Source organism: Populus nigra, chromosome 19 (genome assembly GCF_951802175.1).
Source record: "Populus nigra chromosome 19, ddPopNigr1.1, whole genome shotgun sequence".
NCBI classification, from domain to species: Eukaryota; Viridiplantae; Streptophyta; class Magnoliopsida; order Malpighiales; family Salicaceae; genus Populus; species Populus nigra.
The window spans coordinates 9093274-9119944 of NC_084870.1; the positions used below are offsets into that span (position 1 = coordinate 9093274).

The 26671-nt window shown below is 32.5% G+C and overlaps 1 protein-coding gene across 1 annotated transcript; it reads right to left on the minus strand.

Annotated features, from left to right (window-relative positions):
- Positions 1 to 7255: 7255 nt before the first annotated feature.
- On the minus strand, positions 7256 to 10499 carry LOC133680357 (uncharacterized). The gene is made up of 3 exons (XM_062103256.1): positions 9649 to 10499; positions 8486 to 8833; positions 7256 to 8385 (listed from the first exon to the last, which is right to left on the minus strand). Exons 1-3 carry the CDS (start codon positions 10111 to 10113, stop codon positions 7762 to 7764), a joined length of 1437 nt encoding a protein of 478 aa, XP_061959240.1. The 5' UTR covers positions 10114 to 10499; the 3' UTR covers positions 7256 to 7761.
- Positions 10500 to 26671: the final 16172 nt, after the last annotated feature.

Here is a 26671-nt window from a genome sequence, read left to right on the forward strand (position 1 = left end):
CACTCCAACTCAAAATTAAACCTAGCAGAAAAGAAAATAGATATTAAAAAAAAAAAAAAAACCTTTTCCCCAACGCTACCTTATTGCCAACTAGCAGCCGCCCCGTGAACTTAATTTTTCTTCTTCTTTTACTTTCAAGAATGTCATGACTTTGACAGGGACTTATACATCTTCTTCTATGTTTCAAATGTAAATGATATGTAGATTTATTACTGCCACCATCCATGGTCAATGTCATCATAATATGTGTCCCCATTCAAAGGCGCCAATATCTAACGGTAATGGATCGTTTAAAAACTCCATACTTGTCTGTGCTTTGAGGGGACTATTCGCTCCAGATCTTGTTTCTTATGCGGTCGCTCTTATTCTTACCGATGCTCTAATTTGCCTAGCTTCACTTTTATACTCCGATCTACCGGAGGATGAGACACGAGGTTCGGAAAATTGAACGGTAAATTTCTCACAAGTCTGAACGGATTTATCACTGCCCTCCTCCATAGGAATTTGTGCTGCAAGGTCAGAGAGAGAGAGAGAGAGAGAGAACATCCCATATCCAGGTTAAATTTACTTGAGCCCCGGTATGAAAGGGGGGGAAATAGAAAAATCAAACCAAACTAAATAAGGAAAAGGTAGGTTTGGATTGGTTTTTAGTTTGATTTGATTCAAAACTTTGAAAAAAATTATTTTTATTTTGATTATTTATTTCGATTCAAAACCAAATCAAAGAGAAAATAATCGAATCTAGGATGCCACCCACCCACCTCATCCGATTTATATTTAGGTGTACTTGTAAATATAAATGTTTCCGCAAGGGCAGTGCACCGCCGGCCTCTGTTACAGCTGTGGAGTCTGTTGCAAAATCATAAATGGCTTCTTTTTTATATGAACACAAGCGTCAGTCATAAATGGCTTAGTTACCTTGCATTTGCTTCGTCTATAAAAGATTCCAACCTATTCGGCCTATGCATTCATGTGCAGTATCTAATTCTTTTTCACTAGCAATCACTGCATTTTGTCGTGCCTTCAGAAGCTTCAACCACATTCACCCATAAAAACCCAAATGCCATCATTGAAATTAATGATTTCTTCAGAAAATAAACTCTTCAAACTTTTTTATATAAAAAAAATAGGCTAATCTTATTCTTGCATGAAAGGCATAGATTTTTCTTATAACAATATGATGCAAAAATATATATTTTCAATTAAAACCAAATATTATAATTTAGTGAATATTAAATACAGACACTAAAACATAATTAAAAGTTATGTATTGAAATTATAACTATAAAAATGAAATAAAATAGCTGCATAATACACATGCACGGCAAAAAGAACAGGAAAAGCAGTTTTTTTGGATTGGAGGTAACGCTTCAATATGGGTCAAATAAACCAGGCCCGTTTAGCCCATAACTAAGGCCCAGTATTCTGGGCACCTATGGCGATAATACTGGTGGCCCATAAAATACCTAATCCTTCAATGAGATCTGCCGTCCTTCATGGTCAATGGAGGAGTATGGGCATATCAGTATTATATGGCCCTTGTGCGAATATTCAATGACTAATCCAATAATCTTCAAAGTACATGACATGCAAATTGTTTTTTATTGACATGTACAGTTGATTTAATATCTATATTAAATCAACGATTGTGATGTTTTGATTAAATGATTAAAATACTTTTTTTTTTATTTAATTTTACATGTCCTATTTTAGACCCACCTTTTTTAGACACATGAAAAATCACTCATGTCTTTATCTGTCATATTGATGTTCAATAATATTTTTAATATAAGTTTAACCAGATAATCGTTGCTTGTTTTTAAACTCAAGAAAATATGAACAATAACTGTAAAAACATTCATAACATTTTACAGATATAATTTTAATTTTCAGCGGGAGCGCCTGCTAGGACAGCTACCCGAGTTTTCTGCATTGATAGCGAGGCTATTTTATTCCTATCCAACGGTCCTTATTGTGTCTTTGAACTTGGATACAAATCAACCCCTTTTTTTAAAAAAAAAAAGAAAAGGAAAAAGAAATAGTAATTTTACTTGTAGAATTAATGGGTGCTAGTACAGAGGCTCAATAAATAAATATTCATCGGTTCTTGGATGCCGCTGCTCTATCATTAATACTGAACCCTCTATTCTTGGGAATCCATGATCTAGTGGAAGGTTCCTTTGCCGACACCGCCTTCATAGTATTTTATTTATTTTATTTATTTATCTGCAGATGCAAGTTCCCAGCTCTTAACAGTTAACACCACTATCCATTTTTTTATTTTTTTTATTTTTTTTTTCAAGTGATAAACACAAGAAATTTAAGAACATTTCCTAAAATTCTGGTACACGTGTAGGATTCTTGTTATTAAACTAGACGGATTGTCAAGGTCAAAGCAATTATTCAACAACACTGAAGGTCATTTCCCATGAGCTCTCAGCAAAGAACAATTACAGACTTTAATGTTTATGAATAAATTAAAATAATATTTTGTATTTTCTAAAATTTATTTTTGATGTAAACATGTAAAAAAATCTAAAAGTAGAAAAACAAATCGACTTTTAAAAAAACACAATTACACAGTAAAAACAAACGTTACTTCTACTGTCGTCCTTGACTTGATTGAAAGTTTCACGACCGTAGCAGGAGATGCCAGCTAGTTAAGCTTGACACTTGCTTGATCCTCGGTCTTTTTTCTTAAATTTGGTGTGGTTTTCTTGAAATCAGATAGCAGGAAAGTGTTTCTCAAGAAGGTTGAAAGATTTGAAAAACAGTTCGAAGTCAACTTCAGTTTCTAACATAGTCATCTAGGAAGACGAGCTATACTTGGAATAATTAGATACCATTCCCCGTAAAGAATTTGGAGGCATATACTCGTGCATTGCCCCGTCTTTAAACTTCACCAAACTCAGTGGGTCACCTACTTCCTAGGCGATTAATAGTGTTTCTGCGAGACTGTTCATCGAAGAATAGTTATGGTTATTTTTTAAAATTATTTTTATTTATAAATATATTAAAATAATATTTTTTATTTTTAAAAAATAATTTATCAAAATAATTTCAAAACACTAAAATAATATTAATTTAAAATAAAATAAATTATGTTTTTAAACATTTTTAAAATATAAAAACAAATCCCTCGACTCGTTCGTGGGAACAAGCTCACTTACCCAAATACACACGTGTGTGCCCATACACCACGTCGCTTAAAACCAGGCAGCACGCTGTACAATTCCTGGCTACCTGCCGTTCTTCGATTCTTTGTCAGGCAAAAAGGGAAGTTGAGGTTATACGCCAGCAACTTCAATGCCAACTAAACTTGTTGAGGGATCTAAAAATCATTGTATTTGTTGAAGGGTCTAAATCCTTGTATTAAGTTATTAACTAAACAGTAATTAAGCACGCATCAAAATCAATATTTAAAAAAACAATATTTAAAATTGTCGATGTAGAAAACGTGATGTTTGAAAGAAATTCTGAAATTATGTTACCTCTAAAAAGATACTAACAAGATTAATCCAAAATATCAAACAATAATGGACTCCATCATCATTAAAAAAACGTTAAATTCTTTATAAAACAACGTAATTTATTTTTATTTCTTTTTAAAAAAAAGCAATATAATTTGATTGAAAGCATGGAAAAAAATCTTAGACGGTATTTGAAAGTGTGGTTATTGTTATTTTTCAAAGTGTTTTTTACTCAAAAAAGTATATCAATAATATTTTTTATTTTTTAAAAATTATTTTTTAGATCAGCACATCAAAATAATTTAAAAACATAAAAAAAAATATTATTTCAAAACAAAAAAAAATAAACTCTTTTAAAAATCACTCCCATACAGTCTATTAAAAGCAGATGATATATAAAAGTCTTATTTTTTAAATCTTGATAAAGAAAAAATATATTTGATAATAACATTAGAGCTACCTCGATAGTTGGGATGGTGTTTTGAAGTCTGAAGTATGTATGAGAGGAAAGTGCCAAATATTAGTACTATATAAAACAAAAACAAAGGTCGCAGCAAACATTCGTGGTTGTTGAAGTAATTAGCTGACTTGACATTCCACCTGTAAATATTGGAAAAAAAAACAGGTGAGGACGTTATGGTAGCTAAGATATCATTCTCATTTGAGCCTACCTGGTGCCCAGCCTAACTGCACTATCATTTATCACTGCGCAGACCCAAATTACATATTGGCCGAAGGAATAAAACTGATGGAAAAAAATAAATCCTTTTTTGATGTAATAACATTATTTAAAAAAAAACTGTGAAATAGTATATTATATTTTTATTTTATTGCATTTTTAAACATTATATTTATTAAATATTGTTATTTTTAAATACAATAGAATAATTGTCGTGCTTCGTAATAATGACATTTAAATAGTAGTATTTTTGAAGTTTAACAACATAACAAGAGCATCACTACTAATTTTATGACTTAACTGGTGAGTCAGTTAATTCAATTATATGAAATGATCGGTCATTTCACACAAAAAAAACATATTTTTATGAATTTTTATTCTAAATATGTTTTATCAATGTTAATAATATAGTCGAATTTGTAATAACATGTAATTTTGAATAGTTATGCATGAGCCTGACACAAATAGATGAGAAACTAACTAAAATAGCTTTTTCATTGAATCTTGTCTATTAGGGACAATGAATGTCAATCGATGGTTGGCGGTTAGGTGGTGGCGATATTTTTTTTTCACTTTCCCCTAATTTACCTTTTCTGAGATTCACGTCATTCCAACAAAAAAAAATATGTCATGTCATTTTGTGTTGTGTCAGTTTTTTTTATTATTATTTTGATTGCTATGTTTTTACTTGGGTTGTTTTTCAATATTGATTTTTTTTTTAATTTTATTATTTAATATTGAGTTTGTTCAAATTTTGGTTTCATGATTTTTTTATGTGAGGTGATCCTAGCTGTGTAATTCAAATTACATGTTTAAAAGGTTAGCCCATATTGACATCGATCTTTTATTTAAATCCTTTACACCAATTTTCTTTTATTTTTATTTAATCCCTTAGAATTAGATTTGTTGAAAAACTAGACTTCATGATTTTCTTTATGTGAGGTGAGCCTATTTTAATGATTTAGATTGTGGTTTTGACATATTAACTAGAGTTTACTTAATCTTTTTTGGTCATTTTGTGTATATTTTATTTATTTCATTCTTTAATGCCTAATAGTTTGAAAACTAAACTTCATATTTTTGTATGTTTCACCATCTACTGGGGTTATTTTGTTTTCATGATCAAACTCACGAGGTTTGGCAAGCTTGTCAATGTTTACTGAATGTATTTTTTCTTTTAGTTATTTTCTTTTACAATTAGATTATTGAGAATTGAATATCATAATTTTTTCTATTTGTTTTATACAAAGTTATTTCCACCTTACAAACTACGTCACATGTTTGGCATGCAATCCTAGCTCGACATGGGTCGCTTTTATTTGCCTTTTTTATTTTTTTTTAATATTATTTTCCAACATTTAATTTTTTGATAATTAAACTTCATGATTTTTATTTTATCTTGGCAAGCATTATTTTCATGTGCGTCGTTGTTATTGCCTTTTCATGTAAATATATGGTTCATTTATTGTCTTCACTTCTTTTTTTTCTCATATAATTAAATGAAAATAGCTTATTGGACTTAGTCAGAGTTAACTTGAGTTACAATTTTTATTTACTTCTTGAAAATAGAGTACAACATTTGGATATTTTTTTATATTAAAAAAATAATCTAACCCATAGTATATCAAGATTCTGAAGATGAAATTGCACATCAATCCTCTATCTAGGTAGAAGACTATAAACAAATGCATGACAGTAAAAAAAATGTTTCATTTTGTATAATCTATTTAAAGAAAAATAAATTAAATTTAACCAAAGTAATAATCATGCTTTTTAAAAGTATTTTTTATTTAAAAATATATCAATATCAAAGTCATTAAAATATACTAATAAAATCAATTCAATATATTTTCAAGGAAAACACACATTTAGAAACGAACTTAAAATCAATTTCAAGCAAACAAGAAGTGGAAGAGTGGAACCTTCCATAGTATATAGTAAATGTAACTTCCTTATTTCTTGTAAAAAAAAAATATTTTGATCACCTACCCTTAACTAGACTATTTACTTAGCACGGGTTTTAGATAAAATTAAATAAAAATAAAAATAATCTAAATAATCAATAAAAAAAACCTAAATACACGTGTATGAATGATCAAAACGGTTGAGCCTCTTACAACAAAGCCCGTTCACATAGACCCGAAGGTCTATGCCCTTGGAGTAGTCCACCCCCTGTTTTTTTAAAGAGTAAAAATAGATGACCTGATGTCATTAGCATGAAACATAATATTATTCACAAAATAAATGGAACCTACGATCTTCAACTAAGACACATGCTAATCAAATGAATTACAGCATAAAATAATTAATATATATATTTACATGGCTCATTTTTGCATAAACAGCTAAATCGACCTGGTTAAAATGTGAAGAGACAATGTCTGCAAAAGGCAGAAAAAAAATGAGGTATGACGAAACAAAGCAGTTTAGGAAGAGAAAGCAAAAGCAAGGGGAAGAAATCACATAGGGTTTTGGAGACTTTTTACCCCGTACCTTGCTGTAATGACATGTTTCATGCACAGGTTTCGCCTCAAACGATGCAAGCCCGCATAAAAACCTAAGCTCATGCCAATGGGTTTGGATCCAAGGGTCAAATTTTCTCAATTAATATACACTGCCTTTAAAAAAAAGTCGAAGACCCCACCAAGAAGGGGTCAAGTGTACAGAGAGGAAACAATGGAATAATGCTGCCGAGCTTTCCAACGTCACCACTAGATGCTGTCAACCACTGTGAAAAGAGAAATGCGGGCACTAAAACATCATGTAAGCCGGAGGAATCAAAATATTCAAAACAGCAGCAGTCAGAAATGAATCAGGTCCAAACAATAAAAAAAGACCTGTACATTGCACGATGAATGAGATAGAAAGCTCTAAACGATGGGAGGTTGAAATGTTTAATTTCGTGCAGATCCAAAAACTTGAGATGAAGGAAGTGATGTTGATCTCTACACTCATATGCATGAAGCATTCGATAGTTGATCAACAAATATCATGGTTCACATCCTTTTCAACAGCACTGGAAAAAGTGCCGCAAAACACAGAAACATAATGGTAAAGGAACTGGTTCGTCTCTCTTGCATGCATTCAATAGATACAAAAAATTCCATTTCCTTCAAAACCAAGAACCTTCAATATGACATGAACTAAGCAACCACACCAAGAGTAACAAGCCCACAAACAGAAATGAACAAAATAGACATAAGCGTTAAACTCATGTTAGCCAGAAGCAGTTTTCCTTTCCACCGCCACTGCTGTATGCACTCAAAGATAGAATTAGTTGAAGTATAGAATGTTATTGTTCTGCTATTTTAAAGCTTCACAACCTTCTTCCAGGCATGGAAGGTAAACTAAAACTAAAACCTCCATTTGTTCTATCCCTAATTGGAAAACCGAGCTCCAACTCCCTCGCTGGATTCTGCATTGAGAGTATAAAGATTCGTCTACGCCCCAGTTTGCGACAGTGAATGATTATGCTCTATTTTACAGATTAACAGAGGCAGATCCCAAAGTCCAAAAAATGACTTCAACTCCTACTTCGTAATTCCTAACCCGTTAGTCAATTGTAGCTAGTTACCAGTATAAACAATTGTAGCGATGCAATCCTACCCTGGATTAGACCTCCGTCTTCCATGTCATGTTATCTCCACAACTATCATCTGATTTATCTAGTGCTGCAACTTTCGCCCGAAGTGCTACTAATGCCACTGCACTCTTTCCCCTTTCATCATGAGGTAGCTCACAAGCTTCACTAAAGGACCCTGGTTTTAAATCTGCTGGGGGGATAAAACAGTCGACTGAAAGGCCAGGCACGTTGAATGCAACCTCTTCAATAGTCCAAGCTTCCTCCATCTTTGTCTTGGTATGGCTCATTGCCACCTCACCAAACCTGTAAAGGGTCACCGCAGAGCGACCTGAGTGGGCAATCATGATCCCTTCAACTGGCCTGTAATCATCAAGGAATGAATTGATTGTCGTTTCCCAGTAAACTGCATCACCGCCAATGGATTGGTTGCGGGTCAGATGTGAATCCTCCATATGAACAAGAAGTCCAGTCTTTTGGCTGAAGTAGCCAAACAAAACATGCCTTATGATCTCGCCCGGGCCTTCACTCCGAGCTTTCAGAGTCTGTGGATCAGCCAATACCTTTAGTATAAAGCAATCCTCGCCATTTATGTTTTTCTCTCCTATGCACCTTGCATCTGCAAACATACTAGCTGTGGTTCTTGGATCAAGACCCTGAAATGACATAAACAAGTCCACAGATGAGCCAATTACTAGAACAAATGTAAATGTCCAAAGCACAGCTTGCAAGAAGAAGTAGCATAAAAAACTTCACCTGGAGCGCTCTGCGCAATGGTCTAACAGGACCTTTGGCAGTATGTGCACCAAGCCAAGGTGTGTGCCTCCAGACAAGTTTGCCATTGCTGCCAGCACGAACCTTATCACCCCCAACGGCAAGCTCAACATACCACATATCAGGATTCATCTGCCAAAGCACAAACCCACCTGACTCGACACCTCTAGCATCATTGCGGTTCTTCACTACCCTTGTGGGTGTTTCAGACTCCGAAACTATCATCTTAAGCTTTCCCATGGCATATGCATTTCGAATCGAGGTCTGCACCTGCTGCCCACCAGACGCTGCCATGTACTGCTGCAATATGTATTGAGCAGAGGAAGTTTCCTGCAGCAATACAATCCCATGGAAGATAAAATATCACGAGTGGCTCTTTTCAATTTTTCAAAAAAAATGGAGCGATTTCCACCAAGTTATAGAGCAGAGAAATGAAGTCGTGTCCAAATTTGGAGAAAATACGAACATTAACGCTGCCAGTTAGCAACAACCTATTTCACACTACGATGCAAGCATCAGTTTTAACTTATGTGGAAAATGAAAAAAAGAAAATCCTTACAGCATCACATTTTTTCAATAACGTGAGCAGCAAAACATGTAACATAACATCATGAACTTTTTAATTCTTTGACTTTTCTTCTGTTTTCTCAGCAACCAAACAAAAGATGAACCCAAAAAAAGCAAATAAAAAAACCCAACAAAAAAAAGATTCCATGGATTTAGCAATTCACCAGTACAATAACTCTCAAGTATCCAGTAGCTCACCAAACAAAACCATTACGTTCACAAAAAAAAAAATCGTTAGTTTAGATATAAACACCCCAAAACTAACTTTCTCCATTCTTAAAAGGAAAACATTAAAACCCAAAAAGAAAAGGAAACCCACAAGACTAATAATCTTACTTATCCAAGGTCCAATCCAAACTCTACTCAGTAGTTAGTACTTTCCACTTAACATTCTCCACAAAACAAACAGTGTTCGTAATTAATAAATTGAAAAAATATTCCACCTTTATTTTGGTTACCACCCCCCTCCCAAAAAAAAAAAACCTTGCAAATCACACACACACACACACACACACAACAAAAACCCTTTTTACATTATTAACAATAAAGAATAATAGAGGGAGAGGGAGAGAGTTTACAATAGGGGTGTCTTTAATGCTAAGGTGAGGCAAAGGGTCTAAAGTGCTAACATGCACCGGAGCCAATGGTGCACCCATGACACCAAGCAATAACCTCAGATCAGACCTCTTATAAGCCAAACTAGTAACAGATGGAGTCCTCGATAACTGCCCTTTCATCCACTGACCCAGACCTGGCCCAGACCCGGCCCGTTTATGCTCACCCACCCCTCCATCGGGATCCGGGCCCTCTATTAGTGGAGATAACGTTTCCCCTACCATTGGCCTTGAGCTCCTCGATTTCCCAATCAACGGTTCTGGTTGTGCGGCGGAGGATGAAGTGTCCTTTCTGTGTTTTTTTCGGTAGAGCAGACCCGACATTGATGAAGCAGTTTTGGCCGGGCTGTTTGAGCGAGAACGAGAAGGGGAGAATCCTCCGACTAATTCTTCTTTAAGTGCTGAGAAAAAACCTTGCTTTTTTTCCATTTTTTGTAGGGGTAAAATTGAAAAGAAAAGAGGCGATAGAGAATAACCGGTAGTGAAGAAGAAGAGGTGAGATTTTTTTTGGTGTTGTTAGAGACTAGTTAGGAGAGTTTGTTGAGAGAGATGAGTTTTTTTCATGGGAGAAGTGAAAGGAATGTTTTTCTGGTGTGCGAGTGGTGGAGAGAATGGAGAAAATGGTGGGAAAACAGTTCGGGGATAGACGGAGAGGAATGGAGAGTGTGTGCGTAACAGTGTAGAGGTGTGTTGTGGGAGGGAGTGAAAAAGGTTGTGCTATATAGAAAGAGAGAGAGTGCGGGTCGCGTGGGCGGGTGCCTGGGTAGAGGCCAAATTTGGGAGTAGTGGGCTGGTAAGTTCTTGCTGCATCTGCCAAGCCGAATTCTAACGACAGCTTTCTCTGTGTTAAATAATAAACCAAAGTATAACAACATTCGCAACAAGTTAAAACCTTCAAGGATTAAAAACACTGTTATTGTAAGGGGATTTTTAAAACATTTAATTTTATTTTACTGTATCTTTCACTTTCACTTTCACTTGTCAATAAACTATTATAACCCAATGTGTGTGTGTGTGTGTGTATAACTTATTATATTCCCTCTTGAGCTCCCTTGGCAAAAAAAAACTACTACAATTCTTTATATATATAAAAATACAGTAAAATCCTGATAACGATGGATATAAAAAATAAAATATATAAAAAATTATTCCTTTAAAACAGCAAAAAAAAAAAAACCACAATTCCAACCATAGATTTTCACTGGAAAAAAAAGAGAGGAGAGGTATTGACAAGTGGTCGAGTGTGATTGATTGATGATTGCTATTATTTTTTTGGAATAGAAACGTCTATAATTCAAAATTGAAGGAAATCTACGCTGGCCAGAAATTAATTCAACGATCAATAATTGTTTTTTTTTTTAATAATTGATTGCGCGGAATTTGAAGTGCCGGTTCAATAAGTATCGCAAATTGATTACACGATTGAATGAGTTAATTACACGATCTAGTTGAAACGCCAGCTGAGAGTAACTTGGCATTTATAGCTAATACTCTAGGTTAAAGAATGCTAGACTAAAGTAGTAAATGTTCTAACTCGTCAGTGTAGCAGCAAAAATCTTACAAGGTTTAATCCCTAAGTAAAATATTCTAAAGTAACAGAAATATACTCGCTCGGTCAGTGTCCAAGTGTTCACGGGAGGGTGTGACCGTCATTTACTGGTTACAGTAGGATTTGTAGCCAATATAAAGGCTTGCATGGTGATACGTGGTGGAAAACAAGCGAGAGTAGGGAGATAAATTCACACTCGAGATTTTTTTTTTCCCGTGGTGTGCTGAGAGAAACAATTAGACACGACACTAACTTCTCTGGCAAAAATATATAATCTGAAATTGAGTTATTGTTAATCGTGTGATTTATTCTGTTTCTGTTTTGGGTTTGATTTTTTATGTGCATGTTTGTCATTTCTGCGGTACTTTACCTGCTCCTGGGCTTGCAGGATATCCAGTGAGCCGTGGGAAATAGTTGTGGTGTGCGCAAGCTGGCCCGGACACCCCACGTAAATCAAAAAATATATATATATAATCTGTTCGAAAAATAATTTATAAATCTCCCATTTTCTTACTTCTATAACAAACAACAACGTCTAACCATAAACACGTGTAAGCTGCCGTGGTTAAAAAAATATTTTAAAAAGAATTGTTAATACAATAAAAACAAGCTCTTAATCCAATAAGATCAAGTGACAAATTTACCTCCTCGTAGAGAACGAGCAAAATGTTGGTTGGCATGGTCATTCAGCTATATATGTCTGGTATAACTTTTTATAGATTAATTTAAGTTATTTTTTAACCATTGATTAAAAAAATATAAATATATTTAGTTAGAAATAATTTATTTTAGACACACACACACCATCATCGAAACGTTTTTATATATACGTTTCCAACATCTTTTTAACCTGGCTTCCAAATTGGAGAGAGATCATTTGTTGAAGCACGAACTGGTTTCTGGGAGCACTCTGTACACGTGACAGGCCATGGACCAGGTGCGCCATTTGTTAAAGCAATCCTTAAACCTAATTCCGGACTTCCTCGACCTGACCATCTGACGCTCATTGACAGTTCATTAAGCCAGGCTTTGTGCGTGATTATCCATGATAGTTACCACGTGTGACACGTTGGGGCCACTCGTGATAATTTTCCTTTCGCCTGATAAATACGTTCCAAGATATATAAATAAATAAAACAAGTATGAGAGCATCTAAGTTGAGTAATCACGAAGTCTTTGTCAAGCAAGTTCTTTCCTCTTTTTTAGACATTATAGTCGTTCGTTGCAATTATCACATATCAAAGCTAAATTCGCTTTTTTAATTGATAAATGCTTGCATCATTATCCAAGGTTTAAATAATAAAAAAGATTGCATTAAGAATAGCTTGAAAATTATTAATTCTGAAACGTGAAAATCTGGAGAGTATATATATTTACCATTGAAGAATCAAAATTTAAATCTAAAGGCTTAAAAAATTGAGCGAAGGCAAAATCTAATTCCATACACGAAAGGGAGCAAACTATCTAAATTAAAACTAAAAAAACTCATAATAAATTTAATTATCACATCGTGATGTATAGGAGGTTTTTTTTGTTATTATTAATGTAAGTTTCGGATTAACTATTTAATTAAATTTGATTCTCACATCCTTAATTCCTCGTGCCATGTGGTTTTTTCAAATCTCATAGTTAAATCTCTATAAATCTCAATATTGATGATTTTCATTTCCTTAACTTTCTGTCCAAGGATACTTTGCTGCCACCATCCAGTCTGCACCTGGGGGCTGATCTGTGCCATGGACCTAACAATCAGCAAAAACTTTGGCCTATCGGGACACACCACTAGAACAGAAAAATAAAATAAAAGGAATTATCATTATATTAACAGATAATGGAATATTTTAGATATGCAAAAATGAGAGTGGAATCCGTGGTCTGACGAGTGAGAAGCACTTTTTTTGGGCATAGTAAATCCAAAAAATAAAAAAAATAATACTTTTTTACCTTTTTTTTTTGTGTTGATTTGCAGCTCAAATGAAAGAGCCAATGAAAAGTAATTTTTTTTCTATCAAAAAGAGAGCGGGCACGCGCATATATATACATATAGAACATTATAATAAATTATTTAAAAATTTATTATTTCATCAATTAAAATTTTCTCAATATTTTAAAAAAACTAATATTAAATATATTAAAATACAAATAGGGTATGAAATATATTTTTTCCCATTATAACACACATAAAGAAAGTTTTATTTACATTATTAAAAAACCATACCAACAATTTGACTCATTTAAATTATTTTTGCCATTAGAAATGCTCCTGACCCTCCATCTATAACCTTTAATGGCTAGAAAAAAAAATACTTTATTTACCCTAGATATTTCATAAAGATGATAAGATTAAGATTGGAGTGATTGTACAAAACGGTAGCCTTTGGTTGCTTTTCGATTCAGTTTAAGAGCGTGTTTGGTTTTGTGGTTGAATCTGTATTTGATTAAATTTTAATTTTAATTTTTTTTGCTAAAATTGAGTGCGATTTATATTTTTTGGATCATTTTGATGTGCTGATGTCAAAAATAATTTTAAAAAAATGAAAAAATATCATTGACATGTATTTCGGCATGAAAAGCTATTTGAAAAGTAATCACTACTACACTGTCAAACACGCATTAATTTACTAACCATAAGTGTGTTTGTTTTGAATTTTTTTTCTTGTTTTAATTCTTTTTTATTTTGAATTGTTTTGATTAAAAATAAAAAATACATTAAAAAAGCAACAATTTTAAAAACTATCTGAATATCCAAGTACAGTACTACCGAGGACAGATTACTTTGAACACGTTATACTTACCAAGTGTGGTATAAATTAAATGTGACCACCGACGACGCTGGAGCTCCGTGGTTAAATTTAACAAGCAAGCAGTGGCGGAGGCAGAGGGCTGGGCAGGGGGCCGCCCCTGCAATGAAATGTTTTTTCCGGTTTTTTACTATTTTATTTTTTTAAAATAATTTTTTTAATTTGATTTTTTTAATTTTTTTTCTTACTTCGCCCCTGCAGGGCAAGCATGTTAAGAATCCTATAACTGCATCATTCATCGGCGTAATTATTAAATAGAATTTTATAAATGCTGTTTAAAGTTGCATATCTACGTCGATCTGATCTGCAAGAAGATCTTATGATTTAATTTTCACATAAATACAATAATCATCTATTGGATGCAAGGATGTAGACGAGATATATAAAAATAAAAATAAAAATAAAAATTAAAACGTAGAAGGAGAAAAGGTATAATATATACGACTTGTCGGTATAGATAAACAGTATGATAATTCATCTGGGCTTGAATATTTTAGCCTTAAAGAGGTCAGGTGATTGGATTGGTACAGTGGGTACAGTACTGGCGCTGTCCTAAATTAGAGAATTCAACCCTAAACTCACAGAATGAGACAATTAGCCATGTGAAAATGTTAAAAGTTCCCGCGTTAGAGGACCCAAAGAAACGCGTTTATTAGCTTTATTTCTTTCTTTATGATTGCCTACAGCTGAGAGAATCCTCCCACTATATGCTCAGTATGAATGTAAGAGGGATTAAATTGATTTTTTTTTAATATGATATCAAAATTTAATAACTAAGTAATTTTAAGTTTGAATTTTATTATTTTTATTTATTTGATAAAAATTAAGTATAAGGTAATATAATTTTATATAAGTTTCAAAATCAAAAGATTTTCACTCGAGAGAATATATTGAAAAATAATATAAATTATATCTTTTCACTTTATCTAGCAGTTTAAGTTTTTAAAATAAATTAATTCTTTAACACAATCCAAATTTACAAGAACCCAAAACCAAAACCAAAAGGTTATTAATTTGGCTCATCTTTCCCATTAGAAAGATAGTTATTTGCTCAGCTTAACCTTACGTAACAGGAACATGTGCAGTCTAATTTGCCAACAGTGATGTAGAAATTTCTACACGAAACACCAATAAATTGCCTGCAAATGAGGCCATGCTACCATGCTCATAGTTTCCTTAGACCATACTTTGCTTTCATACTGGCCTTTGCTATAATTGCCCATTGCAGAAACCAATATATATATATAGTTGCATGTTCCACCTCGTTACTATTACGAGTCTACTCTTGTCTGTTCTTTTGTGAGCGTGGCCTGTTTTTTCAATGTGAAAAGAAAAACAAAGAGGAGGTTCAGAACCAAACTAAACGGCTGCATTATTGTTCGAGTACAACTCCATTCTCGTGAGGATTGAGGGTACGTTGGCCACCAATATTTAAGTTTATCAATGGAATAACGTAATATTTTTTAATAATTGAAACCCCCTTTCGAAGTATGATAATGATATGATCTTAAACGGGTAAATGTCAAATCCAGATATTAATTTTTTACTTAAATACCCCATTACTCTTTCCCCAGCCCCACCTCTTTTTCGGCTCGGAACAATTCGACTCCATTCTTAGGACTAGGAGTGAGCTCGGGTTGGTTTTAAAAAGATTTATCTGACCCAACAATGGAATTTAAAAAAAAATTATAAACGGGCTCAAATTTAGATTACTAAAGTGAATGAGGAGGTGTCCTTCATCCTTCTTAACGAAGAAATTCAAAACTAACTAAAAAACCCATCTGTTGAACAGAATATTGAAGCGAGAAATTACAAAAGCTTTCCTCGGGATTAGAGCCTAAGAGGGGCCGACAGCAGCAGAGGGAAAAAAATACGATTTTGAATTAGGGTTTTGTAGTTTTTTTTACCGCGACTCAAGTTCTTCAAAGAAGAAGTAGGAGAAAGTGGTACACGTACATCTTGAGAGAACAGAGGATGGAGAAGTTGAGAACGAAGTAATGTTGTGAGATCTGGCGATTGTGTGAGCTTGAAAGATGGGGGCGGCTTCTTTAGGTTTGTTTGAGTGGCGGGAGAGTTTGGATTAGATGATCGGATAACAAAGTAAAAATAATGGTATTTATAGGTAGGGTTTACGGGTAAATATGAGGCGTTGATGTAAATACGGGTTGGATCGGTTATTTCAGTTTTTGAAAACTTTGACCCGAAACTGACCCGTAATATCTATACACTCAATTGTTTTACATCCAACTCACACTACAGTACTATCTGCAATATTTACAATTTGTCATATATAATAGATACTAATACATTTTGGTTTTGGTTTTTGATATTAGTATATTAAAAATATTTTAAAAAAATATTAATTTAATTATTTTTATATAAAAAAACAATGTATAAATCACTTAAAAAAAAGCAGAATATAATGAAATGCTGCAAAGGCAAATAAATTGGTGAAGCAATTTTATACTCACCCCTATATACCTAGGTCTCAAAAAGGTGATTTCCACTTCCAATTGCTGCTCACGGCGATCGATTGGGTGACAGTAGCTAGTCACTTCTAGTGCCCACCAAAACATTCATGGAAGTGGAAAAACATAGATTGAACTATATAGAAGTATACAATTCAATGTAACATATCGCTGAATTAGCTTTTGTTTATGTGGGATTCAATTTTTTTCTAGCTTCCGGATTGTGAGATGCCCAACTTAGGCTTGGAGGATCGACGACACATGAACAAACTTGGCCTCCATACATCAAAATATGCTTATATCTAGAATCATGCATAGGAGCCGGCTGAATTTTTTTTTTTTTACCGGCATAAGCATAACAACATTTATTAAAAGTGAATACAGATAAAAATATGTAGAAAACAAGAACAACAGATACCAAAAATTATTATAGTTGTGATGCCATAAGCCCATAAAAACACTCAAAATTGAGCACATCACGACATGGGTTAATCAAATCCAAATCAAATCTAAAAATTGAGTACATGTTGCAAAAAGTTATCAACGCAAAACGTGATAGAAAAATAAAAATCCCATATGCAGGTAAAAACAAGATGGTAGGTGTATCAAATATATATATATATAACTTTAAAGCCACGTCGTACATCTCCAAATCATTCATGTAAAATTGTCCAAGATATATGTGGCGTTGTCCACTAACAAAGAAAAAGGAAGAATGCATGTATGAGCCGACAATGATAACAGATTATATAATTGAAATTCATGCTTTTACAAAGAGATGCGCTTACACTAGCTGGGATCTTGGTTGATGACTTGCGCGGTCCAGCAATAGCTAGCTTAGAGCTATACGTAGCAGAATCTCATTTGTTTTCAACAGAGGCAATGAGTAATTTTTGGGACTAAAGTCCTTTCCAAGTCTTCAAATCCCCCCCCCCTCGTTTCAATCTTCACAATCCCAGATTTTATCTGGAGCGGTGTACCCTGGAGGAATAACAAATTAATAATAGCTATCAGGATTTTTTTATTATTTTTTATTAACGTGAATGTTTGAGTTAGCTTGTGTATGTTTTGATTAATTTCTTGCGCTCTGAAGTTAGTGAACATATAAATCTTTAGTAGTTCTAAGATTTGTAAGACTCGAACGAATGATTTTTACAAAATAAACCTTAGACTTGCCCAATTAAATTAATTATCGCCCCTCAAAAATACTATCAGGGTTCTTTTGATTAGCTGGATTAGTTGTCATTTGAGCATCTTGTATATACGGCGGAAAATTTAAGGTAGAGGTTGGAATATTTGACTGGCGAAATGGGGGAAAGCTAGCCTCGGTGATGAGTGATGGCACAAATTATGTACAAGTGACCCGATGATAGTCAAATAAAAATTCCCAATCAACACTCTTGAGACAGCTTCTAGTACTGCTGTTACAATGAGGCCTTGTCGTGTAATAAATAAATAAATAAATAAACAGTAAGGTTTAATGCGCGATCACCATTCACTTTTATTCGTTAGAGCTAAAAAAACACCATGCAATGACCTGTGCACTTGGCTTGTTCTTATATGATATATATTTTCAAAACCCACATTGATTCATCTTACCTCACAAAATCTCCATGATAGGAGATTGTGATTTTGCAAGTGCGTTGGCATCTCATGTGGCTCATTTCTCCGATATATTTTTGGATACTGATAGGCCTCATAAAAACCTTAAAAAATTAACATCTTCTTAGAGTTGGTAACGAGCTGAGACGATATGTAAATGGATTGTTATCTAATCGGATGATAGTTGAGAGACTATTTGTTGAGCTTGGAGGACGTTTAATGCTTAAATTAGCAAAATTGTAGAAGAAAAAAACAAAGTATTAATTAGATATTATACTGTGGTTCATGTACGTTTCTATATATATATATATATATATATATATATATATATATAATTAAAAAAAACTATGACACCTAATTTAATTGTAATCATTTGGCTTGGTTGGTGATGAACTGTTGAGAAAAAACAACCCATATGGGTCATCCACCGGGCACATACATATCTAACATCGTATTGTTGACTCGATTATAACAGGACATGCCGGTATTTAATGCGAAATACCAACTACACGGAGGACAAAAATGAATATTTTTAGAATCCGGCAGCTTCAGGCCGCCGAGGAAAAGGTGCGCGGCCGGTGCCCCATCATCCATGCAAAGAATTTCTTAAACCAGGTTGTTAAAACCCACCTCAGTAAAGGATGATGTGACCACTGGTTGATCAATCTATATAAATCAAGTGGGGTATATATTATATTTATAATTTACTAACTGAATAATAATTGGTCTGGACCGTCTGGTGGGCCATTTCCAATTTATACAAGGCAGTGAACAGTGGACGAAATTGTTGTTCCTTACAGACAAAGGCATCCCTTCTGGATGTTTTTTTTTTCTTTTCAGTACATGATATTATTTAGTAGTTGATGTTTATTCTACAACCTTTGTTTATTATGAAAAAAGACAGGCCAACATTTTAGATTCCAGTATGCTTTAGTACACGTGGTCTTGCACAGACCACCTACTCGCAGCTTGCAATGTGAACATCAAGAAATCTGGTATGCATTTATAACACCCTAACACAAATAGTTCTGTATTGCCACGTGCTTTATTAAGAGGAAATCCAATTTATTGCTACAATGTTTTTTTTTTTCTGGTCTGATAAAGAAAGATCAAGGTTTGAATGTCTCCCTGTAATGTGTTTCGAGTCCATCATAATTGATGAGTTTACTTTTTGTTGAGGTTTTTATAAATATTTTAAAAAAATTAAATGAGTTCCATAAATATACTTACATCTAAAATATTTGGAATTAATAGTCAAAACATATATATGGTACACCTAAAAAATTCAAACATTATCATGTTTTAAAATAATTATTCATATTCAGATGATGATAATGATTTTTTATATTTATAAGAGTATATAGTCTCTTGAGATATTTATTATACTTATTGTTTTATTCATTCATGACATGTAAGATGTAATTGCTTCTTATTAATATTGTTAAAAGCATTGGATTTTTTACTTTTTTTTTTAAAGAAAAACAATAAGATTCAGATGATATAAATACCTCTTAAATTACCGTCTAGTTAAAGAGTTTATAATTTCTTATTTATTAAAATAAAAATACTTAAATCTAAGAGTATTAACAAATATAAAACTCAAGAACAAATATTTATATATATTCCTGAAATTTAATTTTTTAAAAGATATTTAATATCTTTTCTATAAAGATAATGCCTTTATTATTTAAAAAAATCTGTAAATCCTTCAATTAAAATTGTTTTTACGAGTAATCAAAATTTGTACTGTAAACTTGAAATTCCATAAATTAAAAAGAAGAAACCTAAGAACAACAAGATTATGGTCTTCCATGGGTCCCAAATCCATGATAATCTTCTCGACATGCTAGCAACAGCCTTCCTCTTTACGCTCCGAAGCACGTGCAACTCTGATGCAGTTAAAATTCCAAATGCGAGAAGAGATGAGCATGCACCTTCGTGAAAAGAAGTCTGCTCGGGATCTCTGATATAATGAGCCTAGCTCGCATCCACTTTATGTCTTTTCTACTTGATATGAGATGGAAGATATATACGGTCATCTTTATCCAGTCAAGGCCTTGTGAAGCACAAGGTGCAGACAAGAGATCACTTAAGAGCAATAAGCCTGTCCGCATGATATAATCATCGTGTGAATATTATTAAAACTTAAGTGTATATATATGGTATATGGAAATTAATCCTGAATTGAAATCGGTGATCGATTAATTAATAGGGAAAATGTATAATTTTCAGATTGTGTTTGATAATGCATTTTCAAGTGCTTGGGTAATTGTAGTGTTTTTTTTTTCAAGATTAATTGGTGTTTTTTATTTTATTTTTTTGACATGATAATTCTAAAAAATTATCTTGCTATTTTTCAATTATAAAAGGATTTCATGAAATTAAGGTTTTTTTAGAAAATAAATATTTTTTCTTGATTATTTTTGTTATTTTAGTTTAGAAGTTTTATTATTTTTATTTCTCTATTCAATACTCATTAATAGACTTTTCTAGTTTTTTTTTAATTTTAAAAAATAACTTTCCATTAATTATTAATAGGTTTTTTAGTTTTTTCTATAATATTTTTTTGACAAGTGATCAGATTTAGATAAATAAAAATTAAATATTTTAAGTACATTTCTATTATCATGATGTTTTTGCTTTTAAAGGTTTTGATTTATAACAAACCCCTTATTATTTACTGCTGGCTATATCAAAAATTTATTTAAATGATATCCCAAATGGATGCTTTTGAAGAGTATATGCTCATTAATTTAAGGATTGATCGATTTGGTGATTAAGAAAGTTTACGTCTTCTAAATATATCAAGCTAATATGAAAAAAAAACATTTTTAAAAACATTAAAAAAATAATATCAATTAACATCCAACCTGGTTTATGATAATTAATAAAAAGACACTTATGCTTATGATCATGAAAACACGAAAGTACCGATGAGGCTGTGTTTGGAACAGGCTAGCTAACCCTTGTTCTTTCAAGAGGGTATGCGCATACGATGTAGAGGATTCTATTCATGGCGACTGAGTTGAGGAGGTAAACATGAAGAGGGTTAGTTGGATGAAAGTGAGGGCCATGCAATTAGAGTACTCTGTTTTAAAGCTAGCTAGCAATTGCCATCGCAGGATTATGACTTTACACTCCTTTAAAGGTGGTCCTTAATTTGGCTCCATTTAACTTTCTTGGATTCTTGATAGGGTCTATTCAATTCAAGTCGTAATACTTGGAACGATCTTGTTCATCAATGCTAATTCTAACTATCCATCTCAAATATATATAGTTAATTACGCAACTAAAATGATCCATAACTTTTAGATCAAGCCTGCTGAATGCCTTCTTAATTATGGCTTCATAATTTGCTTAATTTCTGGCTATTAATTTTCTTCTCTCCCTCTCTAGATCTCTCTCTCTACAAATATCGGTTAATTACCTCATTTGTAGATATATATAACTTGATTATTTTCAATGATATTTCTCAAGTGGCTATGTTATTTCAATAAGAGTCTTTCGTGATCTTAATCAAAGCTAAAGGTGAGCATAAAAATCGAGTTATCTGGAACATCCATGGTATCCGACCTGGTCTAATTTGAAATTTGCAAATATTACAGATATTCTGGTATGTAAAACAACCGAGCTATAAGTACCATTTTTTTTCTTTGCTACCTGACCTGATCCGAACTCTCGCGCTTTTCAAACAGACCTAAGAGAAGCCGCCCCCATCTCTCGATCTCTCACAATCTACATTTCTCAACATTCATTCCTTCTCAAACTCCCCGTTCTCTATTCTCTCAAGATGTAAGTGTAGAAATTTCCATTGCTTCTTCTTCTTTGAAGATCTTGAGCCATGATATATTAAAAAAAAAAAAAAACAACAACAAAACCCTTATTCAAAATCGATTTTTTTCTCCTGGTGGTGTCTGCCTCCTGGTTTACTCTAAAATCACCGTCCTTCCTTCCAGGCTCCCATGCAAAAAATATATTTAAAAAGCACGTAGGAAGGCACTTGCTAGGATGATAATTATCGGTGAGCTGCCTTTTAGATTTGTTGAGACTTGAGGGTTTTAGAAATTTTACTATTGCAAAAAAAATATTGGAAACTTAAAAAAACAAGGAAAAACTTAAGCAAGCAACGAACGAGGGGTCAACGTAGTTTATTTGCTCGATAGCCAATACTTGAACGTCAGTTCAGAATGCTAATTACATGCATGTGTTTAATCACGGGTGATTGGATTGATAATGTTGGTTATAATTTTTTTAAAAAAATATTAAACTCTTTAATTTAAATTCTTAATCACAAAGGAGAACGTTGACACTTGCTAGTTGAATTGAGAAATGAACAAGACTATAATTAACTTTTATCGTAGATAGTGCAAAGATCTGATGATGGCGATATTATATATATAGGTCTTCGAGAGAGTAAATAGGGATTGGAAAACCAACATTTTGATAATAAATACACGCATGTGAGCAGGGTTTGAAAGAACTGGATGATTTAAATGTTAGAATTCGGAATACAGTAGTTGGGACTTGGGCATGTGAGGCCTCCTCCTTCTATGCTAAACTCATTTGACAAGTGTGCAGGGAAAATGAAAAGTGAAAGCAAAAAACTGATGTGCTTGGATATTACGATGCGTTGGAACTCAAGCTACATGATATTAGAGGCTGCTGAATTTAACGAGAAAGTATTTGACTGGGTGCGTGGAAGAAGATCGATGACCCTGGGAACTTGGCTTTCTTTCAAGAAGATGATCCTCCTTAAACTGCACCTCGAGGAGTGATGATTGTGGATGAGCCTGAGCATGAAACATGGTGTCTTAGCTTCCCAGTTGAAGAAGCACTTGAAGGAGGAGGATGGTGCGTAGAGCAAATCCCAAGTAGAGAGATATTTGGTGGATAGATGACGATGAAGTCTATCAACAAATTGAATCAAGTAATTTATTTATGTCTACTGTAATTTATGTATTTTTAAATAATGTTCTTGGTCCATGATTGATTCGTATTTTTATTATTTTTTGTTTTAATCAATATTTTCTGTCAGAAAAAAATAATTTCTATGATGTGAGCTCTCTATGTTAGAAAGTTTGTGCAATCAACTCCCTGTATGTTAAATGTTTTCTAAGAAAATAAAGTGGATTAATAGGGTATAAAGTTTTTATTTCTAAAGTGGATTACCCATACCCGAAGCCGTATGTATTTTTTCGGGCCTGCATGCTTTAATGCACATGGCCCATTAGACAGTTTTTATGGGTATTTATTAGTTTAGATACGAAACCGTGCCTGCTATGTCTGGCCCAATTACCATTATTGGGCTGCAATATAAAAAGAAAGATGGTTGTGGAATGGGCTTCGAATTACCTTATGTGCTCCTCTCCATCGAGCACTGATAGGAACGGGTCCAAGAGATAGGCCCACGAGAGATGAAGTGGTTGTGCCCTGTTTCTTTTAAGGCACGTGTTTCACATGTAGTCAGCTTGATATTGATGTTTGTGGGCTTGTAGTTCGAAGCTTCTTGGCAAAGCGGATCCGAAACAAGAAGGAGAACGGAAGCCCAATAAAAAAGTGACAGGCCGCAGTGAAAGATCGGGGAGGTGGGTGGGTTAATTGTAGATGAAGAATTCTTTTAATTAGTTGTCTGTCTAGCTATAATTTTTCTAATTATTTACCTTTGGTCCTCGTTATTTTTTAGTATTTTTATTTTTATAGTTTATTGAATTTTGCATTTATTTCATAATCATAAATGTTTCAATCGGTAAGCGTCGCTTGCATCTCTAATTGAATATGATAGAAAGATATAATAAAAAATAATATATAGAATTTAAATTATACAATAGTAGTAATTGAATCTCTTAAGCATGAAAATAAAAGTACAAAGATGACATGAGAGCATTAGATTATTATTTGGGTGAGGTTGCTTTTTAAAGTGTTTTTCGTGTCGAAATGCATTAAAATGATGTTTTTTTATTTTTAAAAAATTATTTTTGAGATCAGAGCATCAAAATGATTTAAAACACATAAAAATTAATTTTTAGTACAAAAATAAAATTAAATTTTTAAAAAACACGATTTACACCGCGTTACCAGACGCTCTCTGAACCTTTTGCATTTCATGGGCTTGAAGTTATTCTTTTCTATGATAAATGCTACTTTCACTTCTTTCAATTGCTGGAAATTGTCCAGGGGAAAGATTTGAAACAAGAAGGGTATAGACAACATTAATCTGTTATATCTCCTTGGAATTCTGCTGTTGTTTCTTGGCAGGCTATTAATATTTTCAAGTTCAATATCTTGACAGTTATACCACTTCATAGAGGATAATATAAAATTATTTATAATACAGTGTTTCCTGATTGAATACCAATTTATTTTTATTTATTATGAAAATATCGAATCAAAAAAAGAAATATCAAAATAAATAAAAAACATCAAATATAAATGGCATGCTATAAGTTTTTGTAATAAATGTACTTTGATTTTTATATTTTAAAAATTATATAAATTATATAATTTCAGTTTATTGATGTTCATGAGGTGTTTCTTAAGTGTTTTTATTATACACATATATATAAACTTGAAAAATGTTTTTTTTTTCCAGAAAGAAGGGTCAATTTTCTGATGATTTCCTACCACTATAGGTGGCCGGATTAAAATCAATAGTCGACACCTGATTTGACACTGTAGATGACACATCACTTGTATTGGGCCATAGATTGTGGTGCTGATCTTTTCGACATCGGGAATTCAAGTGATGGACTAGGGATTCACTGTGGATGTATGGCTCTATGATTGTGTGGCTCTTTGGCTCCCTGATTATATGGTCAAACGCTAGCATTATACGTCTATCACCCTATCATTCCAAACCCTCGCAAGCATTTTAGTCATGTGTTAAACCCAAAATAATATACGTTTGAAAGTTGTCAAATCCAGTATATCCGAGTACAGTTACTGCTAAGCTAAGAGTATCTCGAGTCTGATGACAAGTTATCAAATCTAATATATTTGAAATTTATTTATATATTGAATCTAAAAATACATAAATTTAGTAAGTTATCAAATCTAATATAATTAAGTTTAATCAAAAAACAAGCCTCGCTCTTTTAAGCAAGGACAAGGGACGAGCCCGGCTCTACTAAGAACAACTAAAAAAAGGAGCTCAACTCCTTTGGATTTGGCTAAAAAAAAGAGCTCAGTCTCCATAAACGCATATGCATTTCATATTTTATTGTTCCTGTACTTTTAGGAGTGTAAGAATCTCATAATAGCTTGTCATGTTTAACCATTATTAATGCATATATAAGGTATATTTATCTTTCATTAGAAATTAAAAAAAGTAAAATAACACTTTAACCCCTTTTCTTTACAAAAAATCAAGGCTCATTAACTATAAATATCTTATGAATTCATAAAGTTACAAGTTTATAATTTTAATTCTTTATTGTATATGTATTTTTATAATATATTTTTCTATTATATGATTGCATTTTTTTTCTAAAAATATATTTATTTAAATATTTAAGAGTTTCTAAACCTCCAAGAGATCATCTCTTACATGATTCAGTCACTTTGATATACTAAAAATTATATATAGGCTACTAATTATTTTGACCAGAAAATATTAATAAATTTTTATAATAAAAATATTAATTAATTATATAAAATATAAATCTTGCTTCTAAACTAGTTGAATATTCTGGGAACTCATCGCTAGGAAAAGGATAGACCGTCTATGTCATTATTTGGTAACATATTCTAAAAAAGCCATTAATTGTACGTTTCAAGCTTTATTTATTACCGGTCACGCACCAACTACTTTCTTCTCTCCCAGAGAGTTTGATTGATCCACCAACCCCCTCCAAAACTTTGACTAATTCGACGCATAATGCACCTAAAGCTACCATCGCAATTATATATATATATATATATATATATATATATATATATATATATATATATATATATATCAACAACTATCAAACAATAACAAATGCTTGCTTTGCCTACCATATCATACGAACAGAAAATTTATTGATTTACAACAGGGGAATTTAGAATGCAAAGCATGATAAGATGGGTGATGTTTGCCGCAGGGTAACATGCTAAGAGGACGATGGTGTTTTTTAAATAATTTTTTGTATTGAAATATGTGTTAATAATAATTTTATAATTTTTAAAAATTATTTTTGATATTAACATATTAAAACGATCCAAAATATACAAATTATATTACATTTTAACAAAAATTAAAATAAAAAAATTGATTTTTTTAAGAACATGATTTGCACCGCGTTTCCAAATGGTTTCTAAATATAATAATTTATGCATATTATAGGATATTCACAACATAAGTATATGTCCTAGAAATTTTATAATTGTTTTTCCCCGGTTCAAGTAAAAAAATAGATTTTTATTTAACTCATTAAGAGAGAAATAAGAATTTGTTTAAAAATATCAATTTTTACTATTTTTATTTTAAAAAAAGTTATTGAATTATTATATTTAATTATAAATAATATTTTTTTTAATACATGAATCTGAATTAACAATTATAAAAATAAAAAAAAATCTAATGAATC